Consider the following 24,968-nt stretch of genomic DNA (forward strand, 5'->3'; position numbering starts at 1 on the left):
AGCAGCAAAGCAGGCAGGGTCCATTACTTACATCACAGGAGCCTACACAACACAAAACACTGTTGCTGTATGTTGGTTTTATCTTATTTGTTTTTTATCTTATATTTTAGAAATGTACATCCAGGTTTTTTTTCTTTACTTTTTTGGGGGGGGGCCAGAGAGTGGGGCACTAAGCTATAGCTTGTTTAGCTTATACGTAAATCCGGCACTGATAGCAACGTTTACCTGTACTGACGGCAAGCGAAAGAAATAATACCTATTTGCCTGTCGCTGTATCTGTGACCCTGGGAGACTACTTCTCCCAGCGTGCAGCGCGGGACAAGGCCCGGCCTCTGCTCGCTGTGCGGCCGAACGGCCTTCTGGGAGTCGTAGTCCCCGTGCCGAAGCCGCCTGGCGGCCTGGGCCCGGCGCCGGACTCCAACTTCCAGGATGCGCCTCGCAGCGCTCCGGAGGCGGCGGCGGCGGCGGGGAGGCGCCAGGGCCGCCGCTTCCTCTCTCCCGGCCATTGTGAACCGGGCTGGCGGGCGGCGGGCGTTGCGGTGGCGGCGGCGGCGGCGGCGGGGCAGGAGGAGGGAATGAGCGAGGAGGAGGCGGAGGAGCCTTGCGGGAGCGCGAGGAGCTGCGGCGGCTTCCCCAGGTGAAGGAATCCGCCCGCGCCGTTGCTAGGAGACGGGCGGGGAGGGGCGGGGCGAGGGAGGGAGGGAGGCAGCAGCAGGAGGAGGAGAAGCCCCGCCCCCTAGAGCGCCGTTGCTAGGATACCCCTCCTGGAAGCAGCAGCGCTCGGGCCTACGCTGCCATGATAACGGGAAGGCCCAAGCAGGGCATCACCCATGGCCTGGGCAATTATGGGAGGAGGGTCTCGGACAGAGGATGGGTCCCGACTAAGAGGGATGGGGCTGGGGGCGACAGCGACCCCTCCTGCCTCTCCCTAGGGGTGCGCAGTCTAGAGGACAACTCCGTCTTCAGAACAATCCTGCACCTGTCTATCCAGATGCCTGTCGTGGCTGAGTCCCAAGAGGACAGGTATAGGAGCGCAGCCTTGTGGTCTGCCTTTCCTATGACCCAGATAGAGTGGCTCCATTGGAAGAGCGCAAGACTCGCAATCCCAGGGTTGTGGGTTGGAGTCCCACGCTGGGCAAAAGATTCCCGCAGTGCGAGGATGTTGGAGTACAGTGGTACCTCAGGTTACATACGCTTCAGGTTACATACACTTCAGGTTACAGACTCCGCTAACCCAGAAATAGTGCTTCAGGTTAAGAACTTTGCTTCAGGATGAGAACAGAAATCGTGTGGCGGCAGCGGGAGGCCCCATTAGCTAAAGTGATTCTTCAGGTTAAATACAGTTTCAGGTTAAGTACGCACCTCCAGAACGAATTAAGTACTTAACCTGAGGTACCGCTGTATAGGGGACCCTCACGGTCCCTCCCCACTCCACAATTCTGTGGAAACGATTTCCTGAGACCGCACCAGCTTTCTGCATGTTTATAGGGACCTTGATGCCGCTGAGGGGCTTACTCCCAAGTAGGCGTACATAGAAGTGCCTCAGCAGAGATAAGCGTTAATGACTTCGTTAAGACTTACCGTATTGTAAGGGGGCACAGTGGAGCAGGAACCGGCAAGCCACTCCAGTATCCCTGCCAAGAAAACTCCATGGACAAAGACAACAGACAGGAGTGCCTGGCGTGCTCTGGTCCATGGGGTCACGAGGAGTCAGACACGACTAAACAACAACAAAAGGGGGCACGGAGCTGCAAGCCAGCAGAAGTTTATTTTGAGGGAAGCTTGTATTATTTATTAAATTTGTATACTGTCTCAGGGTGGTTCACAGCATAAAATGACTAGATAGAAACACAAGATGCATAACAAAAATAAAAATAGGAACAACCCAATAATCCCCCCATTCACCATTTAAATTGGCATTGGATGTCAGTCAGCCAAAGGCCTGGTTACAGAGGAATATTTTTGCCTGGTGCCTAAAGGTGTGTAAAGTGGCAGGCAAGCCTCCCTGGGGAGAGCATTCCACAAATGGGGAGCTACTGAAGAAAAGGCCTGTTCTTGTGTTGCCACCCTCCAGTCCTCTTGTGGAGGAGGCACATGAAGAAGGGCCTCAGAGGATGATCTCAGGGTCCAGGTAGGTTCATATGGAAAGAGGTGGTCTTTGAGGTATTGCTGAAAAACACTCCCCAAGCAACACCCTTGGAACAACCATCCAAGTAGGACTGGAACCATTTGCAAAGTGGTGTCACCCACCCCTAACTTGGGACAGCTGCTTCAGAAGGATAGCATGGTCAATGGTATCAAAAGCCACTTGAGAGGTCAAGGAGAATTAACAGGGGCACATTTTCCCTGTCTCTCCTGAGAGAGGTCATCATACAAAGCTGTTTCTGTGCCAAAACTGAGCCTAGGAAACTGAGGAAATATCCTCTGGATCTGGTCCACGACCACCTTGCTCAGGAAAGGGAGATTAGGGAGATTGTATGATCAAACATTTGTTCTTCAAGTGTTCTGGAATCAAGGCTTATAAGGATTTTGGTTTTCTCAGTGGCTGTTTAGCCATCATAGCAAAACTGAGCTTGCTTGTACCAGGAAACTTACTAACACGAAACAATGGCTGCTGCCTTTATGCTGGAGAGGAGAAGCTGTGGTCCTGCAGATGTTGTTAGATGCCATCTCTTATGAGACCCACCGGCAAGACCAGTTGGCCGGGTTGATGCGAGTTGTAGCCCCAGCAACAGGTACCCTGTCCCTACCCAATTCTATTTTTGTGAGCATCAGGCTGGCTGCTCTTGCTTTTTGTCTGATCCAGCAAGGTAACTTTTCCATACTTCTTAAATTAGAAGCCCCACGTCACCGATAAGAATGCATTGAAAGACTGTACTTATCCTGGTTAAAAGACAACAAGAGCTAAGTAATCCTCATTAAGAAATCTTTGGGGTGTAACCTTCATTTCTTTCCTGCTGTCTTATCCCTCCCGTCCTCACTAGGACCTCTGGTCCATGAAGCTGGAAGGGATGGGATGACCTCATTGTACATTTGCTGTTGAAGGGACTTTGGCAGTAGTGAAATCTCTGTGGGAGTTATAGAGGCTCCCACCAATGATAGAAGGTGTGTGGGGGGGGGAAAGAGCCAAGCACATCCTTTGTTGCAGACAATGGAATCATGGAAGACAGAGAAACACTACTAGGTAAAAGGAGCCCCGGTGAAAGAGTAAGGTGGCTTCCAACCTTGTCTCCTTTTGACTCTCAGTATAGAGCAAATGCTGGCGTCCAACCCTGGCAAGACCCCTATCAGCCTGCTGCAGGAGTATGGGACACGCATAGGCAAAACCCCTGTGTACGATCTACTGAAAGCCGAGGGACAAGCACATCAGCCCAACTTCACCTTTCGTGTCACTGTTGGAGACATCAGCTGCACCGGTTAGTTGTGGTAAAGAATGGGAGTGTGGATAAACCAGTAGAATTTGGGCAGGGGAGGAAGAGGAGAGGAGAAGAACTCTCATATTTGGGGGTAGGATAAAGAAGATTGCATGTCTTCTACAGTCCTTCATATTTGTCTCAGCAGCAGAAGGGGGATGGAGTTTCTCCAGTTGTGCTTTTGAACGGGGCCTTCTGCCTGCTTCCAGTTAACTTTGGGTTTACACCTACTTTGAGGGGCTCCCTATAATACAAGCTCCTCTTTAGCACACTGGTCCCCTTACCTTTTATCCAGGAGTGGAGAATCTTTTTGGTTCCATGGGCCAGATCCTACACCCACTTGTCAAGAACGCAACATCATTATGATGTCACATAACTGATAGATGGGTTGTCATGCTCACCTGCCAGAATCCATTGCATGGGCTTCTGAGCTGGCTGTTGAGCTGAACATAACGTCCCTCCCCACTAATAAATTGGAACCTTTTAGGCCACAGATAGGGAATCTGTGGCCCTTCAGATGTTGTTGGACGCAAACTCCTCTTAACAGCCCCAGCCAGCATGATTTAAGTTTGATTTGACATGTGTATTAGAGGGGAAGGGGAGCTGAAAAAAAAATTGCATCTGGCAACCAATGTGCCCCTTTGGTTTCAGATAATACATGGGTAGACGAGTCTAAAAAGCCCGGGACACAAATTTCCACAGCCCTCTAGTGGCTATGGTGGCTCATTTACCAGAAGTATTGTACTGAGCATTATCTTTGGAAGTGTATACTCAATTCTGACCAAACTAAGCCTCCTAGAGCAAAATATACACCAGGCCTTATAGACTCGTCTACCCATGTACTATCTGAAACCAAAGGGGCACATTGGTTGCCAGATGTGGAATATATTGGCATTATCTTCAGCTCTCCTTCCCCGCTATGTTTTGCTTTTCCAACTACAGTGTTGAGCTCGAAGCAGCCCACCATAATAACAATAGCTGTAAAAATTAACCAGCGCTAACCATAAATATAATCGTATCAAGAGCACAGTAGCATATAAACAAAATCAATTCATCAGTCAATCAACACAATTCAGTGTAAACACAGAGTGATTCAAAATATCTGCCCTGTGCCAGTTGACTTACTCTCTCTGCAAAGGGGCTTCTTAACCCACCAGGGCAGCAGCAGCAGCACATTCCAAGGTAGTTTTTCTGGGTTGTAGTCTGGCAACAACTGGAGACTACCAAGTTGGAGAAGGGTGTCCTGACTCACTACACCTAACTTGATTCTAGATTTGGGGAGTAGAATGCAGGAGATCCTAGTTTCTAGACTTCTTTTTGTAACCTGTTTGATACCCTCTTCCTCTCAGAACTTGGGACCTTGAGCTGCTTGTTTGTTCTGTCACACTCACCAGATGTCCTCACAGGGTTGGGTTTCTCACTGCTGGGCTCTTGGCAGCTTTTCTTGGAGAGCTCATTGGCCTACTGTCAGCTGACCATCAAGAGAACAGGATGCTGGACTAGTTGCTCCATTCACTTGATCCAGCAGTCTCTTTTTAGAAAGTCATGCAGAGCTGTAACAAGATATAATCAAGAGGCAGATTAGGGCAAGGGTGGAGCCACAGGCTTTGAAGGGAACCTCCACCTAGGCTTGGCTGACACTGCTTCTCCGCTGACAGTTGAGTTGCCAAGGCCTGATTGTGATGTCATACATAGCTGCAATGACAGATTCTGTATGTGGTTTGAACAGCCTTGCTAAAGCACAGCATTTCCCCCTGATGATACTGCTACTCTTTGCCTACATACATGGCACCTGACCCAACAAGCAATAATACCACAATTTCTACCCCTTTATTCAATGATTTTTCACAACTACTTTCACTACTATTTTACTTGTCTTTTTTCTTTCGCCATGATTTTAATGTGAATTAGCCTCATGCTGTTATATTACTATTATCAGCCGGAGTGGCTTGGATCCTGCAAAAGGCACTCAGCCCCTTCTTCCCTCTAGCCCATCATTAACATTTAACTTCAGCAGGGATGGGAGTGAATTTGTAGGAATTAAATTTTACTCTCAGTGACTGGACGGTCATAGTTCATTTTATTTTTTTAGACACTACTTCTAAATGTGCATGTTTGCTTAACTTGGAAGCACATTCCCTCATATCTTAACTGTCTGTGGAGGCATGGAAGTGCATGGGGATGTAGGAGAAAGAGTGAGCTTTCAAGCACCACCCTCTTCCCACAGTGCTCTTTATTGCAGTTCACAGTGGCATATAGTATGAAATGCTGTTGCAAATGAGATGCAGTGCTGTGCTCTGTCCATGTGCTGCATTTGTGAAAAATACCAGCACAGTGACACTTTGCAAACAAAAGGAGCTTCAGTGCGGATTGCACCTGGATTTGGTCGGCCTGGAAGTCTCATATATGCTACCTTCCATTATGGAAGGAAGGCCAGGATATAAATAAGTTTCTGTGTTTGCCCTTCCGAGTTGCCCTTGCATCCTTGTGTACCGACTCGCTTTCTCTCCCTTCTCCTGCCCTTAGGCCAAGGCCCTAGCAAAAAAGCAGCCAAGCACAAGGCAGCAGAGGTGGCACTCCGGCTTCTCAAGAGAGGTAACATGTTGGAGCCAGCAGCAGCGGAAGAAGCCAGGTGAGGGCTATGCACAGTCTGTACAGAAGGCCGGAATCCCCCCTTCTCCCATGCACTTATTAGAAAATGAAATCCCCAGGGAATCTCCGGTCTACAACATCCTCTCTAGTTGCTTACTGTCTATGAAAGGTAATTTGCAGACAGTTAGGACAAAAAGGTTGTTGATAAGTAAGCCAGTAAGTGCTGACATCGTGTCACATGCAAACCAGGCCAATGAAGGACAGAAACTTTAACAAAAGAAGTTGAAATCTGCATTCCATGATGCAAATTGAGCAGCACAGTCACAGGTGCTCAGATTGTGCACAGACATGGGAACAGGAGAGTTCAGCATCAAGCATTGTTGCACAGGCCTCTGTGGTTGAGGGAGGTTTGGGTGGAGGGAGCCTTGCTGGAGAACAGGAAGGGCCTGCACCCAAGTTCTGGGGGATGACACGGGAGCAGTCTCTCTTTTCGGGAAGTTTCTTCCACTGCATGCGCTCCTGCTACTGAGCGTGCTTTAATTTTGTCACCTTGTATTCCGAAGCTCTCCTTTTTCTCTAGAGCCCTTGGCTCAGACCACCGCTCCAGTCAACGCGCCTGTATCCACCTTGCCGGTTTCGTCTCCCAGGTAATAGGATGGAAGCGAAAGACAAAAGCACAAGGAGTGGGCTGCCCAGAGTCCTCTGGCTGCTTCTCATGCACCCAAATTTCCCCCTAGGCCATCAGTGCATACTGGAACAAGCTGGTGCCTGTGGCAGGTCCTTCCCTTGTGTCTGACCTTGCTCCTCCCCCCAGTGGTTTTCCCATGGGCTGCAGAGCATCAGCTTGGGTGTGGGATGGGTACACATTCCAGCAGGTATTCTCCACTCGAAGTACAGGAGGGGAAGTAAGAGATCTTGCTTGCCCCTGGAGACACAGGCTATGGGTGGCTGTGTGGTGGTTAGTAGGAAGACCCCCTTTCAGTCTACCATCAATTCCCCTCTTAACGCTGATTGGAGGAGGGTCCATGCCTTGCCCTACAGTGGAGCACCAACTAGGCCTGGGCGATGTATCGATACATTGTCCAGGACTGGTTTGAGGGCCAGAGTACAGTCACACCCTACAGTATATCTTGGGTGGGGCTTACCTGTGCCTTACCTTCTCAGGCTGCTGCCTCCTTCCTCCCTGTGCCGGGCGTTGGTGGTGGAGGGAGCTGTGGTGGTTTCACCCCGGCACCTCGCGGGGCTGATCTTCCTTCCTTTTCAACACCGCAATGTATCGCTATACCATGAGGTTTAGGTGGTGATACGTCCCGATGTCGAAAAGCCGACATCACCTAGCTCTCGCGCCAGTTGTAGGCGAGGCTCTCTTTGACGAGGCCCCTTCTCAGCTGTCTCCCCGGAAGGGCTCCTATGTTCCCCTACCTCTGCCTACTTTGTAGCGTGGGTGGGGTGTTTGGATTTGGGTCAGCAGAACCACCAGGGAGAACCCTTCACCTTGTGTCCTCTTTTTACCTAGAAGTTCTGCAATGGACATGAAGTCCCCAGTATCACCACAGCAGTCGGAGTGCAACCCAGTTGGCGCCCTGCAGGTAGGTCGCTCTATCAGCTGTGACTTCCTTCAGCCCCAAGCGCTTACAGGAGGAGGGGTATTGGTGAGTGAGCTTAGTCAGAAGTTGGTAGATCCACACTTTGCCCTACAGGAGAAAGAGTACTTCCCAGCAGCACCTTGTCCTACCGATTGCCTGTTTCATTCTGGAGATATCTGAACCTGAGCCTTTCAACATGCAAAGTATCTTTTTACTTTTAATGTGCTTTAAACTTTTTATGATTTTAATATATGGTTTTCAGTGCTCTCCCCCCCTCCCCGAAAAAAGTGCCAGTACTCACCATGAAGTTGTTACAGGAAGTGCCACACTTTTAACATTTTTTAAAGAGGTGCTGGTATTGTGTGCCCTTGAGGACCCCCAGCAAAAAAGCACTGATGGCTTTATGTTTTTATATGGTTGTAAACAGCTGTGATAGAAGGGACGCGGGTGGTGATGTGGGTTAAACTACAGAGCCTAGGGCTTGCCTATCAGAAGGTCAGCGGTTCGAATCCCTGCGACGGGGTGAGCTCCCGTTGCTCGGTCCCTGCTCCTGCCAACCTAGCAGTTCGAAAGCACGTCAAAGTGCAAGTAGATAAATAGGTACTGCTCCGGCGGGAAGGTAAACGGCATTTCCGTTTGCTGCTATTGTTTGCCAGAAGCGGCTTAGTCATGCTGGCCACATGACCCAGAAGCTGTACGCCGGCTCCCTTGGCCAGTAAAGCAAAATGAGTGCCGCAACCCCAAAGTCATCTGCGACTGGACCTAATGGTCAGGGGTCCCTTTACCTTTTTAAGGCTACCTTAAAGTCCTGGTTTTGGAATGCAAGCTGGTATCCCAAAGGGAAAATTTGTTGTCACCATGCAGCACTTTTTCAAAAGTCTCTTTGGTATGGGAGCTTTTGAAGCCATATTAAGTAAGCTTGGAAGTGCGCACAAGGCTTTTTTGCTTGTGGAATTTAGGATAGGAACAACATGTATTTGCTGTAGCTCTGGAACGAAATTGGGCACACCCACCTCCAAGTGGATTCCAAACAGAGGTGACAAACAGGATTTTGAGCAGAAGCCTTGACGCTGTAAGCAGAATGCTGCTCCCATTTGCTGCATCATCCAGAACTACTAATAGTCTGTAGGTTTGTATCCATCCACCTTTTGGCAAACCACTCTCGGATCCCAATAGCAAGGCTTCAGTACCCTGTCTTGATTTTCCTCCCAGTTACAATTTACAGCCCAAATCTACATATGTGCTTTCTCCAGAAATAAGTACTGCCTAATTTAATTGGGCTTATGCCCAAACTGCTGCTTTAGATGCCTCCGCTGCAATGGTAGTGTCCTGAGCTGCCAATCCCTCTAGGAGTCCAGGCACAGAAAGGAAGAGGCGAGTGCTTTTCTAAAGCTGTCTCTCTCTCTCCAGGAGCTGGTGGTGCAGAAGGGCTGGCGGCTCCCCGAATACACTGTTACTCAGGAGTCAGGGCCAGCGCACCGCAAGGAATTCACCATGACCTGCCGGGTTGAAAGGTTCATTGAAATAGGTACGGCATCAGCGGACTCGAGTCCCCATCTGCTCATGCTTTTAAACTGTTTGTGATTTGCAGTGCCCTCAGGCAGTGCCCTGAGCCTTTCCCATAAAGGCTCCTTACAACTTCGGAGGCAAGGGCCAATGCATCTGACAAGAGGAATGCAGGAAATCAGAGGGAAAGCATCAAGCTGCAGGCAGAGAGGACTTGGGAGACTATGATTTGGGCTGTAAGGACCAGGAGTGCACAACTGCAGTCCCATAGGCCAAGTGTGCCAGCTCTGCAGGCACTCAAGTTAGGCTCCCCGGTTGGCTGCAAAGCTTCTGCGCTAAGGAAAGACAGAACCCCACACCATTTGCAAGAGGACAAGCTGTGTCAGTTATGTAAAAACAAGCTCTTTAACAGCTGCTGTTGTGCTTTCTGCATCAGGCAGGGTGGATGGGCTGCAAGACAGGATCAATGCACAGGAGCTAAAAAAACAGCAGTCAGGCTTGATGGGGGAAGCCTGAGGGAATCGGGAAGAGGTGTAGGTTCTTGCAGTCTCCTTGCACCCCAGGCTGTCCTCTACCCTTCTCTGCCCTCTCCTCTTTCAACATATCGCAGCCCCCTTCCAGATCACCGTTTTGCCATTTCTTCTCTCTCTAGGCAGCGGCACCTCCAAAAAACTGGCCAAGCGCAACGCCGCAGCCAAGATGCTGGTGCGGATTCATAACGTGCCTCTGGACCCGCGAGAGGGCAGTGAGGCCGAAATGGAGGAAGACCAGTTCTCTATTGTGAGTCTGAGCCGTGGGGGGAGAAGCCAGAGTCGGGCAGCCGTAGATGAGCTTATTATGCAGCTTGCTGATGGGGCGTGAAAGGCTTTGCAGAAACTGGGAACTTGCTCCAAAGAGGGGAGCAGCCTTAAGCAAGAAGTAGCGATGGCCACTAACTTGGATGGCTTTGTAAGAAAATTAGATAAATTCATGGAGGATAAGGCTCCATCAGTGGCTGCTCGATGTGATGGTCTCCACCAAATCCCTTGGAAGTCCCACCTTGGGAACCCCCAAAACATCTTGAGGGCCACAGTTTCCCCATCCCTGGGTTAGGATGAAGCTGTGGCCACGAGAGTTGCTTGAGGAAACTTGCAGAGGTTGTGGCCTCTCGCTTCTTGTTCAGCACCACCTGGGAAGGCAGGGAGGGAGCTGTGCCTTGCTGAGAATGATGGAAGGTGTGCAGCCAGAAGAGACATCCAACCTGTGTTTGATCTTTCTCTCTTCCACTCTTCAGATTGCAGGAACCAAGGTGGATGGAGTAAAGGGGCGGGGGTCTGGCTGCACCTGGGACTCTCTGCGCAACTCAGTGGGGGAGAAGATCCTGCACCTCAAAAGCCATCCCCTGGGAGTGCTGAATGCTGGTTTCTGCAGCCTCTTGCAGGAGCTGTCTGAAGAACAGAGCTTTGATATTAGCTACCTTGACATCGGTAAATAATGAGGCACAGGGGAGGGGGAGGAATTGCTTTCCTTGAGAGAACGGCCAGACCCTAACTTTTCCGAAAGGCCCCCTGCGTATGTGTGCATCCTTATTGATTTGAAAGTGCGAAAATTTATATTTTCTGCTTGCAAGTTGAGCAGTCAAGTGACCCCCAAAAAACACCCAGAAGTACCCCAACAAGTAGAAAGCTACCCACATGACCACTCACGAAACGCTCAAGAAAATAACCTGGGAGGAGCTTGGATTCTATCTCAGTAATCCACTGCAGGGCAAGCAAAGGCTTTGGTCAGGGCGCAAGCTAGACTTGGGGACAGAACTTTGGCATTCATCAGTTTACCAGGTGTGGTGAAGCCCACAGCCTATGGACCACATAAGCCCACATTGCAAGGTATTTTGTGGCTTCCAGGGACTCTCCACCCCCATTTCTTATTTTCTAAAATAACTAAAAATAAGATGTTATTGTGCCTCTGCCCTTTTGTCTTCCTCATGGTTATGTGCTGAGAACCCTGCCAAGTCCCTCTCCCCACATGAAAGGGAACTGACAGATGACTTACATTAATATCTGCTGTAGCCTCATTACTTGCCCAGCACTGGGTCATGGGGGCCTGACTCCAGCCATATAAGGCCAGTTGCCCTGTGGGAATGAAAAGGGAAGTGAGCTGCGACATCCCAATTTATGCCAGCCTGTGAATCAACAGTTCCTTATGCCTCCATACATCCGCTATCCCCAGACTTGAGCATTAGGAAATGTGCACATTTTGCTTTCCTCTTGCTCTGCTGTGCTTTAATCCGCAGATGCCGAATTTGAATTAAATTGAATTCTTCCATTTGAAGAACCAACCTGTTTTAATCTTCATAGAATTGCAGAGTTGGAAGGGACCCTAAGGGTCATCTAGTCCAGCCCCCTGCAGTGCAGGAAACACGACTAAAGCATCCCTGACAGTTGGCCATCCAAGCTCTGCTTAAAAACCACCAAGGAAGGAGAGTCCACAACCTCCCGAGGGAGACCGTTTCACCTTCAAATAGCTCTTACTGTCAGAATTTTTCCCCTGATGTTTAGTTGGAATCTCCTTTCTTGTACCTTGAATCCATTGGTTTGAGTCCTACCTCAAGAGCAGGAGAAAACAAGCTTGCTCCATCTTCCATGTGACAGCCTTTAAGATGTTTGAAGATGGCAGTCAGATTTCCTCTCAGTCTTTCAGGCTAAACATATCCAGCTCCTTCAACTGTTCCTCATATGGCTTGGTTTCCAGGCCCTTGGCCATCTTGGCTGCCCTCCTCTGCTCACGTTCCAGCTTGTCAGTATTCTTCTTAAATCGTGGAACCCAGAATTGGACATAGTATTCCAGCTGTGTTCTGACCAAGGCAGAATACAGTAGGACTGACGTCCCTTGATCTGGACGCTATATTTCTGTAGATGTAGCCAGGAATAGCATTAGCTTTTTTTGCTGCTGCATCACACTGTTGACTCATGTTAAGCTTGTGGTCCACCAAGACCCCTAGATCCTTTTCACATGTAGAAAGTTAGTAAAGGTAAAGGGACCCCTGGCCATTAGGTCCAGTCGTGACCGACTCTGGGGTTGTGGCGCTCAACTCGCTTTATTGGCCAAGGGAGCCGGCGTACAGCTGGTCATGTGGCCAGCATGACCAAGCCGCTTCTGGCAAAACCAGAGCAGCGCACGGAAACGCCATTTACCTTCCCGCCAGAGCGGTACCTATTTATCTACTTGCAACTTAGAAGCCTGGCTTCCCTGAATCCTTCCTCTCGGCCGCTCAGTAAAACTCCTGGCTCTCTCCCAATTACCTGAGATCTCCCAGCTCCCCCGCACTTGGACATGCGTTTGAACTGTTAGGTTGGCAGGAGCAGGGACCAAGCAACGGGAGATCACTCTGTTGCGGGTGAGCTCCCGTTGCTTGGTCCCTGCTCCTGCCAAGCAATGGGAGCTCACTCTGTTGCGGGGATTTGAACCGCCGACCTTCTGATCGGCAAGTCCTAGGCTCTGTGGTTTAACCCACAGTGCCACCTGCATCCCTTAAAGTTAGTATCCACCTTGAACTTTCCAGACAGAGAAGGCTGTACGCAGAGATGTTGTTTTGCTGGCCTGGATGATGCGGTACATTTTCTCTTCCTACAGATGAGATGAGTTTAAGCGGCCTGTACCAGTGCCTGGTGGAGCTCTCAACACAGCCAACCACAGTGTGCCACGGCTCAGCCATGTCCCGCCATGCCGCACGTGCAGATGCTGCCCGCAATGCCCTTCAGTACCTGAAGATCATGGCAGGGGGCAAGTGAGGCCACACGGAAGACTCTGGGCACCCGTGATTCCTCAAAACAGCTTGTCTCCATCTTCCAGCCTGCTAAAGGATGTACCCTTATTTTTGCCCATCGTTTATGGGCAGGGGCACCGACCTCCCTGATGTTCTGTGGAGGGTGGAGAGGGGGCTGTGCTTCAAAACTGAATTCAAGACTCGGAGAGGGGTTTGCTGTACCTGCAGCAGAGACTAGGCTCTCAGAGACTTGTAGCTCTGAGCGCTAAGTGCTGGGGGGGGGGGGGCTGCTGGGAGGTCAGGGTAGTCCCACCTCTGTGGGTCACCTGATGCCAGTCACCTTGGTTTTTTCCTCATTGTGGAGGGACAAACACTGACCATTTCTGCCATAACTGGGAGTTGCAATAAACCAGATATTTTTTTTTTATAAGAAAGTGTCTTCTTTTACCTACTGACCCTGCCCTGAGATGAGGGGGCCTGCACCCCTCCAGATCTTGCAACTCCCATGATCCTTGGTCATTGGCCATGCTAGCTGGGGCTGATGGGAGTTGGAGACCACCACCAACAGAGGAAGGGGGTGTGTGCTACAGGTTCCCCACAGTTGCTGTCCACAGACACATCTAGAATTGTACACCTGCTGACCACTGCTGCATCAGGCCAAGGCCCTAAGGCAGAATTGAATGGTCCCATTATCCATTCCACTCCCCCTCCTTCCTGAGTCGAAGCAGTCAAAGATGATCGAATTGTGGAGTCGCAAGGGACCCTGATGCTCATCTCATCCAACCGCCTGCAGTGCAGGGAATTGAACCTGCAAACTTGGGTGTTATCAGCACTACGCTCTAACCAATGGAGCTATCCAGGCCAAAAGGCAGTTACTTCTGAATACAGGGGATGCTCCCACTGCTGGCATTATCATATGCTTTCCAGAGGCCTTTGGGTGGCTGCTCTTAGAAACAAGATACTGGGTGAGATGGAGGCAAGTAATTTGCTTGAGACCAAGGCAAAGGAGAGATGGCAGCCCTAATAATTTTCCCTTCCCAAAAGCATCATTCGTTTAATTTGCTGAGACACACTTCAAATTGCTCCTTCCTCTCCAATGGTAGCCAAGCGGCCCTGGAGCTGTTGGGTCGCTATAGACGGGGGTAATTTTCTCTGATTTTCCTCTCCATCCTCCTCCCTCGTGAAGAAATTTTGTGGGACTCTTGGCACACCTTGCTCTGGTGACCAGCTTCCCATGTTGTGACCCCCCCCCCAGTGGCAGAGAGTTCCATAAGTTGATTGTGTATTATGTGGGGGGAAATATAAGATTTACAGAACTGGTATATGGCAACGCCGCCTGAATGATGGGAGTCTTGACAATATCAGGAGGACCACGGGTTCCACATCCCTGCTGTAGCCCGCCTACGTGACAGAAAAGATTGTAGTAGGTTCCCAGATGTAACCATTTTTATTATTAGCAAGGGGCAAAGCACAAACCCCTAAACAGGAGGGTCAGTCACCCGGGTAACCCAGGGACGACACAGAAGGACGAGTGGAAGGGTTGGCTTTTCGACCCAGTGCGGCACTAGTTCTCGGTGCAAGGACCGGGTGGTGGCAGTTCTGTGCGTTGCTGTCCTCGACTTCATTTCTTCTTGCCAAAGCGCTGCGGAACAGCCATGCTCAGAAACTGAGGAGCCACGGTGTCCCAAGCCCGTGGCTTGATTAGGCCACCGCTGCTGGAGCTGGCCCGGGCCTCACGGCCAAATCTGCAGAAATAATAATAATAATAATAATTTATTATTTATACCCTGTCCATCTGGCTGGGTTTCTCCAGCCACTCTGGACTGCTACCAACAAAATATTAAAATACAGTGGTCTGTTAAACATTAAAAGCTTCCCTAAACAGGACTGCCTTCAGATGTCTTCTAAAAGTCTGGTAGTTCTCTTTGACATCTGGTGGGAGGGCTTTCCACAGGGCGGGTGCCACTACCAAGAAGGCCCTCTGCCTGGTTCCCTGTAACTTGGCTTCTCGCAGTGAGGGAACCGCCAGAAGGCCCTTGGAGCTGGACCTCATTGTCCGGGCAGAATGATGGGGGTGGAGACAGAGATGGAAAGCAGCACAAAGCAGGTTGCCTGGGGGACATTTTTGGCACTCAAAAACACAGCACTTGTAGCTCCCTGGCCTCTTTGTCCTGCAGGTCATCACTTCTGTCAGACGGATGGTGAGAAGGAAGCAGAGCTGTGCAGCTAGCTGTCTTGGAATAGTGCTTTGCTTTCCCCCGCCGTCCCTGTCCCCAGGAGAACAGAATTGCATCATCCAGAACTACTGAAACGAACCAGAGTCCCCTTATTGTTGCTGCAGGAATTGATGGGTGGGGATTTGAACACAAGACAAGGGAACGATTGATAAACGGTTCAGTTTTTAGGGGCATTGCAAGCACAGCTTTTGCAATGGGTGTTCCGAGCAGTTGCAGAAAAAAGGTCGTAGGGATGAAGGCTCTAAGAAAGACCCGCGAAACTGACAGGTGGGAATGGTCATTTAGATAGCAAGGATGCTGTGTTTGTCTTTTAAAAATTGACTCTTAAATGGGGGAGCCTATGCCTGATCTGGGGACGCGGGTGGCTCTGTGGGTTAAACCACAGAGCCTAGGACTTACCGATCAGAAGGTCGGCAGTTCAAATCCCCGGTCCCTGCTCTTGCCAACCTAGCAGTTTGAAAGTACGTCAAAGTGCAAGTAGATAAATTGGTACTGCTCTGGTGGGAAGGTAAACGGCGTTTCCGTGCACTGCTCTGGTTTGCCAGAAGTGGCTTAGTCCTGCTGGCCACATGACCCGGAAGCTGTACGCCGGCTCCCTCGGCCAATAAAGCGAGATGAGCACCACAACTCCCGAGTCGGTCACGACTGGACCTAATGGTCAGGGGTCCCTTTACCTTCACCTTTTTATGCCTGATCTGTGGGAATTGTGAGGCCTTGGAGAAGCTAGAACGCCTTCAAATACTATTCGGATGGAAAATACTCAAACCATTGTCAGGAGACGACTTGAGGAGTTTGGATTTGATATCCCGCTTTATCACCACCCGAAGAAGTCTCAAAGCAGCTAACATTCTCCTTTCCCTTCCTCCCCCACAACAAACACTCTGTGAGGTGAGTGGGGCTGAGAGACTTCAGAGAAGTGTGACTGGCCCAAGGTCACCCAGCAGCTGCATGTGGAGGAGCGGAGACGCGAACCCGGTTCACCAGATTACGAGTTTACCGCTCTTAACCACTACACCACACTGGCTCTGGGTCTCCCATCCCAGTCCATGGCCAAAATGAAACAACAGGTGTAATTCCAAGAACTGGAAGATTAGCACAAATGGAGCTTTAAAAAGGAAGGGGGAAATTAAATGAACCGCCCCCTCCATTCACTTGTGCTCCCCCTAGTGTAGCCAGAATACATGCTTCTGCCTGGCTGCATCGACCCCCACACTCCTTACCTTTGGGGCTGGAACAGGAAGGAGGGGCTGCGACCAGGTCTCTGCACAGCATGAAGGAGGGAGCGGAGAAGGACACCCAAGGGATGCTCCTCAGAGGGGATCTGGACAGGGTGGTCCTCATTTTCTTGCAGCTGGGTGGACAAATAAAAAGTCGGGGTCATTTGAGAAATTCAACAAGGGACGAGTTCCCTGCAAGACCAGGAAGTAGCTTGAGGACCAGGGAAAACAGCATAGGCATCGCATTATTCATAGAATCAAAGAATCACAGAATTGTAGAGGTGGAAGGGTCTATGGGGGTCATTTAGTCCAGGGTCGGATTTAGGTTTGATGAGACCCTTAAGCTACTGGAGGTAATGGGGCCCTTTATATGTCCAGCTGCCGTTTGTCAACAACGAATTGTCACTGTTTTTTTGTGTTGAATATATACTATATGGTAACTTATGGACCTAATAGGTATCTAAAGCCATTTGCACATAGCAAAATATGTATTTTATCAAAGTAATTGTTGAACTGAAATACAATTAAATTTTCTGGGGGCCCCCAAGAGAGCGGGGCCCTAAGCTATAACTTGTTTAGCTTATACATAAATCCAGCACTGATTTAGTGCAACTCCCTGCAATGTGGAAACCCTTTTGTTCAATGTGGGATTTGAAGCCACAACCTTGAGATTACAAGTCTCATGCTGTACAGACTGAGCTGGCTGGCTCCTCACAGTTGCGTAATGATGGTAAATATTGAACAGCAGTCAGCTCTATCCACCCAACATAATGTCAAGCCAATTATATTTCTTGCAATTTCACACACACACACACACACACACACACTTTGTACACCAAAAACAGCTGAATTTCTGGGGATTGCCTTACAGAAATTGTGAATATTGGCAAAATCCAACAGAGTCTTGTGACACCTTTATTATGTCATAAGCTCCATCTGGTGGAATGGTCTCTAGTCCACTAAAGCTTATGCCATTTGTCTAGGTTGTCTCCAACAAGTTTCACTTAGAGTAGACGCACTGAAATAAATGGACCCAAGTTAGTCACGTTTATTAATTTCAGTACATCGACTCTGAATAGCACTGGATACAACTCTTTATCTTTAAAGGTGCCAGGAAGACGCACTGTTGGTTTCGCTTCAACACAGGCTTAACATGCTCTGAAAATTGTGAGAATATCTGTGCATATTTGCTTCTTACACATAATTTCATTTTCTCTGCATGGGGAGAGTAAGCAGCTATGCAGGGTACCTGTGGACCACCAGGAACTCTGACTGATCACCTTATGCTTTTGGCTTCCTGGGATTCACACTCACACTTCCGTGTTTAGAAACTTGCTTTTAAAAAGGAAAGGAAAGGGAGATTCTGAAGATTCTTGTGCCTTGCATATGCTAGAGCTATGTTGTTGTCACAGGGTATATACCCAGCCCTAAATAAAACCCAGGAGGAGCTCGGGTTAACATCTTAATAATGCAAAGCACTTTGCATACCTTCACAGGAATCTTTTACAACAGCACTGCATGGTAGGCATGCACTATTATGCCCATTTTGCAGCTAGAAAGGACTAGATAGTATGGCTTGCTCAAGGCCACCTAGTGAGTTTGTGGCTGAGGAGGATTTGATCCCAAGCTCCATCAGTCTTAGAGCCCCAAAGATTGCAATGATGCCACCCTCTCCTGGGGGGGAGGGCAACTGCCTGGATCTCAGCAAGCGTCTGGGAAAGAAAGAAAGAAAGAAAGAAAGAAAGAGGAAGGAAGGAAGGAAGGAAGGAAGGAAGGAAGGAAGGAAGGAGGAAAAGGTCCTCATTTGCCAATCCCACTCTGGGCTTATGTTATACTGAATTTCTGGAGGCAGCAATGGCTTCCGGCTTGGCCAAACTTTTCTCCCTCTCTTAATTGGGTAGAGGACCCAAAACACCTCCACAAGTCCCTGTGGCATAATGGTTAGTGTGCTGGACTAGGACAGGGAAGGTAAAGGGACCCCTGACCATTAGGTCCAGTCGTGACCAACTCTGGGGTTACTGTGCTCATCTCGCTTTATTGACCGAGGGAGCCGGCGTACAGCTTCCGAGTCATGTGGCCAGCATGACTAAGCCGCTTCTGGCGAACCAGAGCAGCGCACGGAAATGCCGTTTACCTTCCCGCCGGAGCGGTACTTATTTATCTAATTGCACTTTGACGTCCTTTTGAACTGCTAGGTTGGCAGGAGCAGGGACCGAGCAACGGGAGCTCACCCTGTTGCGGGGATTCGAACCGCTGACCTGCTGATCGGAAAGCCCTAGGCTCTGTGGTTTAACCCACAGCACCACCTGCGTCCCCATAGGGTAGAGTCAGGTTCAAATCCTCAATGAGCGGGATTTAAACCCAGGCTTGCTCATTGTGGGACTTTGGGTCTATGACGCTCTCTCAGCCCAGCTGACCTCACAGGGCTGTGGGAGGAGGATAAACAAGTGTGTGTGTGTGTGTGTGTGTGGTGTCTGTGAACACCACCTTGCAATAACTGACTAAGCAGCATCGAAGTTCGCTTGGCACCCTCCCCTGCCCTCTAGGCTGCCGCCTCGTCGAGGACCACTCACCATCCAGCTGAAGAGTCTTTCTGGGTAGCCGTCGGGCTCCTCGGCCTCTTGGGAGCCAATCCCCTCCTCGAGGCTTCGGCCTGGTTTGAGGCTGCCAGAGAGCAATGCCAGGGCGAGCAGAAGGCGGGCAGCTTCCATGTTGCCAGGCATGCTCTCTCTCAAAGCGCTTCCCTTTTTGCTTTGGCGCTGCCTTTATATATCTGTCTCCGGAGCGGGTGGTGGTGGTGGGGCAACAGCAGCACAGGGTGGGATTGATGGCAGCGACGGTGACCCATTTGTAAGGCGAGTTTGCGAGGGGCCCCCGCCGGCACCTCCCCGTGACGAGCGGAGAGGGACCGCCACGGCCCCCCCGACAGAGCCTCCGCCACCGCTGGCTGGGGCTGATTTGTGCGTAATTGCGAGGATAAATCCAGCCCCAAACGGCTCTCTTAAGTCCTGTTGGGGATTTGGTAGCTAATTGCTTGTACGTCGCCGTTTGTACGCCACCAGGGGGGACGGAGGCCCAGGTTCTTCGCCGGACACTGACCGCTTCCCTCACACTCCCCAAGGTCTCCCACCGTCGGCTTGATGGGCCTGCGAACGCCAGAGGCGACTCGGGACCAGACATTTGTCACGTCGCCGCTTGCACAGGCGGCTCTGCAAAGCCCCGGTCCCCGGGGCGTTCACGTCGACGAAGCTGAGCTTTTTACAGCTTAATGAAACCCATTTACCAAGAAACGGGAAAACAGGCAGGCGACGAGACAAGGATGGGGGGGGGGGGAGCTGCTGAGGTGGGGGGAGGTTGGCGTGCAGGCCCAGGCCCCAAACGACGCAGCCCTAGACCTTCAGGTGTGGGGCGTGTGGGGGTCTCATCCATTTTAAGTTGGTGCGGATATTTTCTTTCCAGATTTGCCACAGAGGGCTACTACACCATTCTTTTTTTGGGGGGGGGGGGGACAGGCTGCACAACTGGGGACAGGCAGAAATCAAGAGACCTGGCACAGGAAGTAACTCCACCTGTTGGATTTCTGCCTATCAGACAGCTGGTTAGAAGACACTGTGCCTGCTTCTAATAAAGGTGGCTGGAACAGGCAAGACTTTGGAGAAAAGAAAACAGTTGAGAGAGACAGCCTCTCCTGATCACTCGCTCCTTGCTCCGTGTACTGCCGCATCGGATGGCCAGGCTTCCCCCTGCACAGGTTGGCAGGCAGCGCAGCATGGCCCCGCTTGGCTCCAGTGGGGGGGGGGGGCGGCTCCAGGAGCATCAGCGACTTGCCTGCCCCGGGCACTAGCAACCCATGCTAAGCCTCTGTCAGAAGAAGGAATAGCTGCTATGAAACAGAACCTGGGTGAAGGGAGATAGCTGGGAAGGGGGAGACTCAAAACACAGTGCAATCAAATCTAGTAGCCGCAGCAGTAGGTCACATGAAAAGGGGTCAATGTGTTTGCGGCAGCTAGACTGGTGACTGGGAGTGGCCGCCGGGACCACATAACACCAGTCCTGAGAGATCTGCATTGGCTCCCAGTACTTTTCCGAGCACAATTCAAAGTGTTGGTGCTGACCTTTAAAGCCCTAAATGGCCTCGGTCCTGTATACCTGAAGGAGCATCTCCACCCCCATCATTCACTGAGACCCAGCGCCGAGGGCCTTCTGGCGGTTCCCTCACTGCGAGAAGTGAGGCTACAGGGAACCAGGCAGAGGGCCTTCTTGGTAGTGGCACCCGCCCTGTGGAACAGCCTCCCTTCAGATGTGAAGGAAATAAGCAGCTATCTTCTTTTTAAAAGACATTTGAAGGCAGCCCTGTTTAGGGAAGTTTTTAATATTTAATGCTGTATTGTTTTTAGCACTTGATTGGGAGCTGCCCAGAGTGGCTGGGGAAACTCCGCCAGATGGGCGGGGTATAAATAATAAATAATAAATAATAAATAATAAATAATAAATAGTCCTCCCTCTGCTGGGTCTGAGAAGCAGATTGGGTGAACTAAATCGCCCCCGAGTTTCACGACGCCCCTAAAACAAAGCCAGAGCCGACAGTTGTGGAATAGCAACACAACACACTTTGGCACTGCTCATTTCGTTCCAATGCACCTTGAACTAATCCAGTGAGCGACACCTCTTCCCCTTGCCATCTACGAGAAGAGGAAAAGCTGGGGAGATGATGGAGTCCTGACAAATGTTTTTGCGAGGTGTCCCCCCCCCTTCCTGCACCGCCCTCCGGCAACACGAGAAAGCGAGACATCAGCATAACTGCATATTAATCTCTACATCATGTTTTGCTGGAGGCCTACAAGGAACCATCTGACCAGCACCTGACTGATGGTCCCAATAACAGTCAACTCCTCGGAGCAGGGACAGGTTCATATTCATCAGCGGAATTGTGAGCGACCCATTCATCACGCACAGCAGTACATTTCCTTCGAGGGGGTGGTGGGGAGAAGACGATCAGCTTGCATCCGAGGAAGACTGGACTTCTCTTTCCCCAAGCAAGCCCTGTTCCCAATATAAATAAGAGGCAATGTTCCTGTATGGTGTGCCCTTGCAACATGGGTGTAGCCAGCATTTATGTTGGAAGGGGGGCAGCAGGACACCCACCCATCATCGTCCTCTGTCTGGCAGATTCGGAATGAAATGTCTCAACAACAGTTGTTTTAAATTGCTTTCTTCTGACCCCAAGCGCTCAGAAAAATGAGCCAAAATCTTCAGCAACTTGAAAACTACGAGAAGCTTCTAGAACTGCAACATGATTGGTCAGTTGGCGGATTCCACACCTATCACTCAATTGGGTTGCCAGTTGCGTCACTAGAATCACAACATCACGCAAGCATTTCAGTTTCATATACAGTGGTACCTCGGTTTTCGAACGTAATCCGTTCCGGAAGACCTTTCGACTTCTAAAACGTTTGAAAACCGAGGCGCAAAGGTCGGTCTGAAAATTCAATAGAGAAAATTGGGGGGGGGGGGGGCTCAGTGGAACCCGTTTGACTTCAGAGGCGCATTCGAAAACGGAAACATTTACTTCTGGTTTTTTGGCATTTGAAAACCGAAACCTCCAACTTCTGAGACGTTCGAAAACTGAGGCACCACTGTATTCTGATTATCTCTACTTTTAGTTAAGCGTTTTTATTTTTTTACTTGATTTAGGTGGGCAGCTGTCCCTGTCCCCCCACAATGCCCATGCCTTGCACTAAAGATCACCTGTAGATGAAGACCAGGAAACAGGCAAGCTGCAAGAACAAGGGAAATATCACCAAAGATTGGCATACTTTTTAGGAAGGAGGTCTTGTTTATATTTTGGTGTTGACCTATTACGACAGCAGGGGGGAGCTTCTGGCCTCGCCATGGGGCACATGGGGCTACTTTGACCACACTGCACAGACCTGCCCTATAATATTATAGGCGATGCCAAGTTTGTTGTCGCCCTGGGGAAGGAGCCCATCAGAGGAGGCATGTTCCATGGGCAAAGGAATAAAAAAAGGCCACCAATTTGGTCAGCTGTATGTCAGGACGCGGGTGGCGCTGTGGGTTAAACTACAGAGCCTAGGACTTGCCAATCCGAAGGTCAGCGGTTCACCACGATGGGGTGAGCTCCCGTTGCTCGGTCCCAGCTCCTGCCAACCTAGCAGTTCGAAAGCACGTCAAAATGCAAGTAGATAAATAGGTACCACTCCAGCGGCAAGGTAAATGGTGTTTCTGTGTGTTGCTCTGGTTCACCAGAAGCAGCTTAGTCATGCTGGCCACATGACCCGGAAGCTGTACACCAGCTCCCTCGGCCAATAAAGCGGGATGAGAGCCGTAACCCCAGAGTCGGTCACGACTGGACCTAATGGTCAGGGGTCCCTTTACCTCTACCTATGTCAGGCTTTATTCGCTTCCTAGAAGCTAGCTCAGGCATAGGCAAACTTGGCACTCCAGATGTTTTGGGACTACAGCTCCCATCATCCCTAGCTAACAGGACCAGTGGTCAGGGATGATGGGAGTTGTAGTCCCAAAACATCTGGAGGGCCGAGTTTGCCTATGCCTGAGCTAGAGTTTAGGAAAGGAGGAAGGAAGAGGTTGGGGAAAAGGGTGAAGTTGATCATGGGGTGTGTTTGGGCAAAGCAGGGGTCTACATAACAGGATGGAGGGGGAGGCATTGAAATAGAGGCGGTCTGTGTGCAAGGGGGAATTGAAAGGAGGAGGGAGGGGAAAGCGGGTGAAGGTGAAAATAGGGGGTTTAAAGGGGGTTACAAAAAAGGAAGGAGTAAGAGGTCTGGAAACAGGCGCATTCTTGCAGAGGGAGCTGATGTAATGGAAACGCAAAGAAGATGAATTGATTCAGATAACATTTTCCAAAAAGGATATAGGTGCTGTATGTTTCAGCTCTTTAGATTATCAATACATCTCAGGTCTGTGGGATGGGTGAGCCAAATGTTGGAGATTGACCTGGGAGATAATTTGAAATCACTCATGGCCCAGTTGGTAAAGTTCATTGTTATTTCTCAGCTACAAATACCATCTAGAAATGGTATTACGATTATGCAAAGTGATAAGAAGGTATATTCTCCAAGCATTTGTATAGCTTATGGCAATGGATGCTTTCTAAATGGAGAATGATGACAAGGTGATGCTTGCTTACGTGAGTCGCGATTGCCCATGAAATTTATATATGTAAATAAACATTTCAAGAAAAGAGAATTCCAACTAAACATCAGGAAGGACTTTCTGACAGCAAGAGCTGTTCGGCAGGGGAGTGGTCTCCTTGGGAAGGTGGTGGGCTCTCCTTCCTTGGTGGTTTTTAAGCAGAGCTTGGATGGCCATCTGTCAGGGGTGCTTGAGCTGAGATTCCTGCTTTGCAAGGGGGCTGGACTAGATGACCCCTGGGGGCCCTTCCAACTCTATGATTCTATGAAATGGGGGTGGAGATGAAAATGGGTGTAGAGTGGGCCGCAGAATAGAAAGGGACTGGTTTCAAAAACAGGATTGTGAATGTAAAAACAGGTTTTGTAATTGCATGCGGTGAGAAGGGGACGCTCGTCTAGGGCAGGGGTCAGCAATTTTTTCAGCAGGGGGCCGGTCCACTGTCCCTCATACCTTGTGGGGGGCTGGACTGTATTTTTTTTTTGGGGGGGAAATGAACAAATTCCTATGCCCCACAAATAACCCAGAGATGCATTTTAAATAAAAGGGCACATTCTACTCATGTAAAAACACACTGATTCCCGGACAGTCCGCGGGACGGATTGAGAAAGCGATTGGGCCTCATCCAGCCCCCAGGCCTTAGTTTGCCTATCCATGGTCTAGGTCAGGGGTCTGCAACCTTTAAGACAAAAAGAGCCACTTGGACCCGTTTCCGAAGAAAAAAACAACTGGGAGCCGCAAAACCATTGCGACATTTAAAACAAATATATCTCCGGAGCCGCGATCTGACAGCGGGCGGGAAGGTGACGTCGGGACGGTGCATGACTAACGCACGCCCCGCCCCCATGCGACGTCACAGCCAGTACAGCGCCCGCCACAGTGGGGAGTGTCGGGGCGCACAATGCGCCTCCTCCCCTCGCTAGTATCCACCCCGGAGCCGCGGCAAAGGTGTAAGAGAGCCACATGCAGTTCCGGAGCCGCGGGTTGCAGACCCCTGGTCTAGGTGGTTAAATTTGGGGGGTGGGCGGCTGAATGGAGTAATCGGGGAAGGGAGAGCCCCCCCCCCCGGTAATAATATGACTATAAAAAAGTAACCCGTGTTCTTAATTAACCCACTCTTATGCATTTAGTTCCCTCATATTTTTAGACATAATCACATTTATTTAGGTGAACAAATAGTGCCCCCACCCCTGCAAAGGGGCTGTGCACAGGGACCCGTGTAATATACCTCTGGAGGGCAAGTAACAATACTAGGCCATGGGTGCAGTTTGCAGGTTATTGGTTCTTGCACTCAGTGAAATGAATGGAGACGGACTGTCTTTAGAAGATCTCCATTCGGACTCGGTAGTTGCTGCGACTTCTGGTGGAGCAATGCTGCCATCGTGTGGTTGGCAGCAGGAAATGCGGGCTAAGATATGCGACTAAACAGGGAGGCTTATTATATTAGCGAGGTTTGGAGAGACTGAAACTGCTTTCCATCAAGAAAGGCAAACACGCTGCAA

The 24,968-nt window shown here is 50.1% G+C and overlaps 2 protein-coding genes across 4 annotated transcripts; one reads left to right on the forward strand and one right to left on the reverse strand.

Moving 5' to 3' along the window:
* Positions 1–482: 482 nt before the first annotated feature.
* TARBP2 (TARBP2 subunit of RISC loading complex) lies at positions 483–13,267 on the forward strand. 3 transcript variants are annotated; one of them, XM_028721562.2, is made up of 9 exons: positions 483–637; positions 3,247–3,416; positions 5,940–6,045; positions 6,569–6,652; positions 7,522–7,594; positions 9,002–9,119; positions 9,750–9,877; positions 10,371–10,563; positions 12,710–13,267. In XM_028721562.2, exons 1-9 carry the CDS (start codon positions 576–578, stop codon positions 12,865–12,867), a joined length of 1,092 nt encoding a protein of 363 aa, XP_028577395.1. In that variant the 5' UTR covers positions 483–575; the 3' UTR covers positions 12,868–13,267. The 3 variants fall into 3 exon arrangements, with proteins under 3 accessions (XP_028577395.1, XP_028577394.1, XP_028577393.1); XM_028721561.2 differs by lacking the exon at positions 483–637 and adding an exon at positions 774–1,023 and having other exon boundaries at positions 7,525–7,594; XM_028721560.2 differs by lacking the exon at positions 483–637 and adding an exon at positions 776–1,023.
* An 876-nt stretch (positions 13,268–14,143) lies between these two features.
* NPFF (neuropeptide FF-amide peptide precursor) lies at positions 14,144–19,637 on the reverse strand. Its single transcript, XM_028721570.2, has 3 exons — positions 18,870–19,637; positions 16,300–16,430; positions 14,144–14,587 (listed from the first exon to the last, which is right to left on the reverse strand). Exons 1-3 carry the CDS (start codon positions 19,017–19,019, stop codon positions 14,464–14,466), a joined length of 405 nt encoding a protein of 134 aa, XP_028577403.2. The 5' UTR covers positions 19,020–19,637; the 3' UTR covers positions 14,144–14,463.
* Between the last annotated feature and the right edge of the window lie 5,331 nt (positions 19,638–24,968).

This window comes from Podarcis muralis, chromosome 2, assembly GCF_964188315.1.
Source record: "Podarcis muralis chromosome 2, rPodMur119.hap1.1, whole genome shotgun sequence".
NCBI lineage: Eukaryota > Metazoa > Chordata > Lepidosauria > Squamata > Lacertidae > Podarcis > Podarcis muralis.

Coding starts and splice junctions, on each gene's coding strand:
- NPFF (XM_028721570.2), bottom strand. CDS start 19,019: ATGCCTGGCAACATGGAAGCTGCCCGCCTTCTGCTCGCCCTGGCATTG. Junction 16,431..18,869: donor AAAGACTCTTCAGCTGGATG/GTGAGTGGTCCT, acceptor TTGTCCACCCAG/CTGCAAGAAAATGAGGACCA. Junction 14,588..16,299: donor TTCCTGTTCCAGCCCCAAAG/GTAAGGAGTGTG, acceptor TTATTTCTGCAG/ATTTGGCCGTGAGGCCCGGG.
- TARBP2 (XM_028721560.2), top strand. CDS start 797: ATGATAACGGGAAGGCCCAAGCAGGGCATCACCCATGGCCTGGGCAAT. Junction 7,595..9,001: donor ACCCAGTTGGCGCCCTGCAG/GTAGGTCGCTCT, acceptor CTCTCTCTCCAG/GAGCTGGTGGTGCAGAAGGG. Junction 9,878..10,370: donor AGGAAGACCAGTTCTCTATT/GTGAGTCTGAGC, acceptor TCCACTCTTCAG/ATTGCAGGAACCAAGGTGGA.